The sequence below is a fragment of the Tupaia chinensis genome, unplaced genomic scaffold, assembly GCF_000334495.1.
Source record: "Tupaia chinensis unplaced genomic scaffold, TupChi_1.0 Scaffold000286_1, whole genome shotgun sequence".
In the NCBI taxonomy this organism is placed as follows: Eukaryota; Metazoa; Chordata; class Mammalia; order Scandentia; family Tupaiidae; genus Tupaia; species Tupaia belangeri.
The window spans coordinates 57,664-59,540 of record NW_006159770.1 but is presented as its reverse complement, the minus strand read 5'-3'; the positions used below and the strand labels follow the sequence as shown (position 1 = coordinate 59,540).

The 1,877-nt window shown below is 60.6% G+C and overlaps 1 protein-coding gene across 1 annotated transcript in view; it reads right to left on the bottom strand.

The window, feature by feature from the left end:
- LOC102474665 (uncharacterized) overlaps positions 1-1,877 on the bottom strand; it is a 92,004-nt gene that overhangs the window by 67,410 nt on the left and 22,717 nt on the right. The window contains exon 13 of the mRNA XM_027772578.1: positions 681-986. Within this exon, the coding sequence (XP_027628379.1) occupies positions 681-986 (306 nt within the window). The remainder of the gene's footprint in view (positions 1-680; positions 987-1,877) is intronic.

The window sequence follows — 1,877 nt, the reverse complement described above, 5'->3', positions numbered from 1 at the left end:
ACCCCCCCCCTGGGGGCTCCAGCCTAGCGATGGCACCACCCTGCCCTGGCTCCTCTGGTGGAGACACGTGTCCCCGTGTGGCCTCTCACTTTGTCCTTGGCCAGCTCCCGTCCCCATCCCGTTGTGCTCTAACTAGCTGCCTCAGCCTCCCAGCTGGACCACAGGTGGGCACGCCATCACCACAGTGTCGGACAGGGTGGCAGTCCGGGGCCAGCCTTGAGCTCTGGACCCTTCTGCCTCAGCACCCCGAGTGGCCGGGGTTAGAGTCACTCATGTCCAGGTCCAGGCTTTAGGCCTCCCGTGTGTCCCAGCCTGTGGGGCACAGTGTCTTTTTAAATTTTCAATTGTCAGAGGGCATGTGTGCTGGCCCCAGAGAAACAGAGAAGGCGAGAGCACCGCCCCGACAGACAGCGGCCATGCTACAACCCTTCCTCTCCGTCTCTCATCCGGCTGGGCCTGGGGCATGCACACACACGTGCCTGGCCCACTCTTCAGGCCACAGAGGCTGAGGTCCCACCTGCAGCTGGCCTGTGGGATCCAGCTCCCGTAACCACTAGGCTACGGGGTCAGCCCCTGGAGACAGACTCTCAGAGAGCGCGCCACCACGCGGGGCCCAGTTCTTTCTATTTAATTCCCCTTTATCTAAAATAAATAGCCGCTCTGGACAGGAGCCCTCTGACCTGTGACTGCGATGTCCAAGGGGTCGCTGGGTGCCGAAGAGGAAGAGGACAAGTCTGAGCGGAAGCCACGACACCTGTAGGTCCCGCCGTGTGCCGTGGTCACGGGGCCCATGAGGTACTTGTCCTTGAACACTCTGTTCTGGAGCTCAGGGACGTGGGCCCCGGCTTCCTTGTACAGCCTGAACGTGTCAAACTTAAGAGGAGAGTAGCACAGAAGCGTCACGTTTTCTCCACGAGGGACCGTGTGGCTTGGCCAGGCAAACAGGAGGGGCTTGTCCTGATCATCTGGGGAGATGGAGGCACAGCCTGAGAGGAAGATGGGGCGGAGAGTAGGGGGGACGGCCACTGCCCTGGGGGCTCCTCTCCTTCCCGTTCCCAGCCTCCTTCCTAAACCTGGGATGCCCGGGCTGCATGAAGATCCTCTGCTGCACAAACATGGCGCTCCTCTACTGTAAAAATGTTGGCTGGGACTTTTAAGCAGGCAGTGAATAAGGGACTTTTAATCGTTTTTGATGATTCAAAATTGTTTATATTTTAAAAGGCCCAAGGTTGACATGGAACCGAGGGCGAGGTCTGTGAATGAAATTGCATCACCTAACACGAGCCCACGTCTGCGTGCAGCCTGCGTCAGAATGTTCTGGAGGGCTGCGGTCAGGGCGTCTGGTCCTCCCACCTCTTCTGGTGGAGCATGTCAGACACCTGCCGCTCGGCCATCTTGCAGAGCGTGTAGCTACCGCGTGGGCCCCAGAGGGATCTGCTCTCAGCACCGTCTCCTCCCTGACTCAGCAGGTGACTCTGCGCCCTCCCCGACGCTGAGCTCTGAGCTCCACCATCCCCTCCAGGTGCTTGCAGAGCTCAGCCAAGGGGACAGTGGCTTTGGGTCTCTGGAGCGGAACTGAGAACTGGGGGGTCCTAAGGCACCCCTTCCTGTGTCATGAGAGATTCACCCACAGGTGTCCACAGCAGCCCCCAGTCCAGCCTTCCTGCTGCAGGAAAAGCCTGTGACCCAGGGTTCGGGGAAGGACTCACCCACTTGTGTCCATATGCTCTGAACCAAGAAGAACCCTGGAAAAGAGACTCGCGGTGGACGCTCCATCTCCGCAGACCCCGGCCTCCCACCCCTGGCCCTGGCTGGCCTGTGAGCCTCGGCAGCCAGGTCCGGGCTGAGCCGAGGGGGGGGCCGGTGCTCCGGCCCCA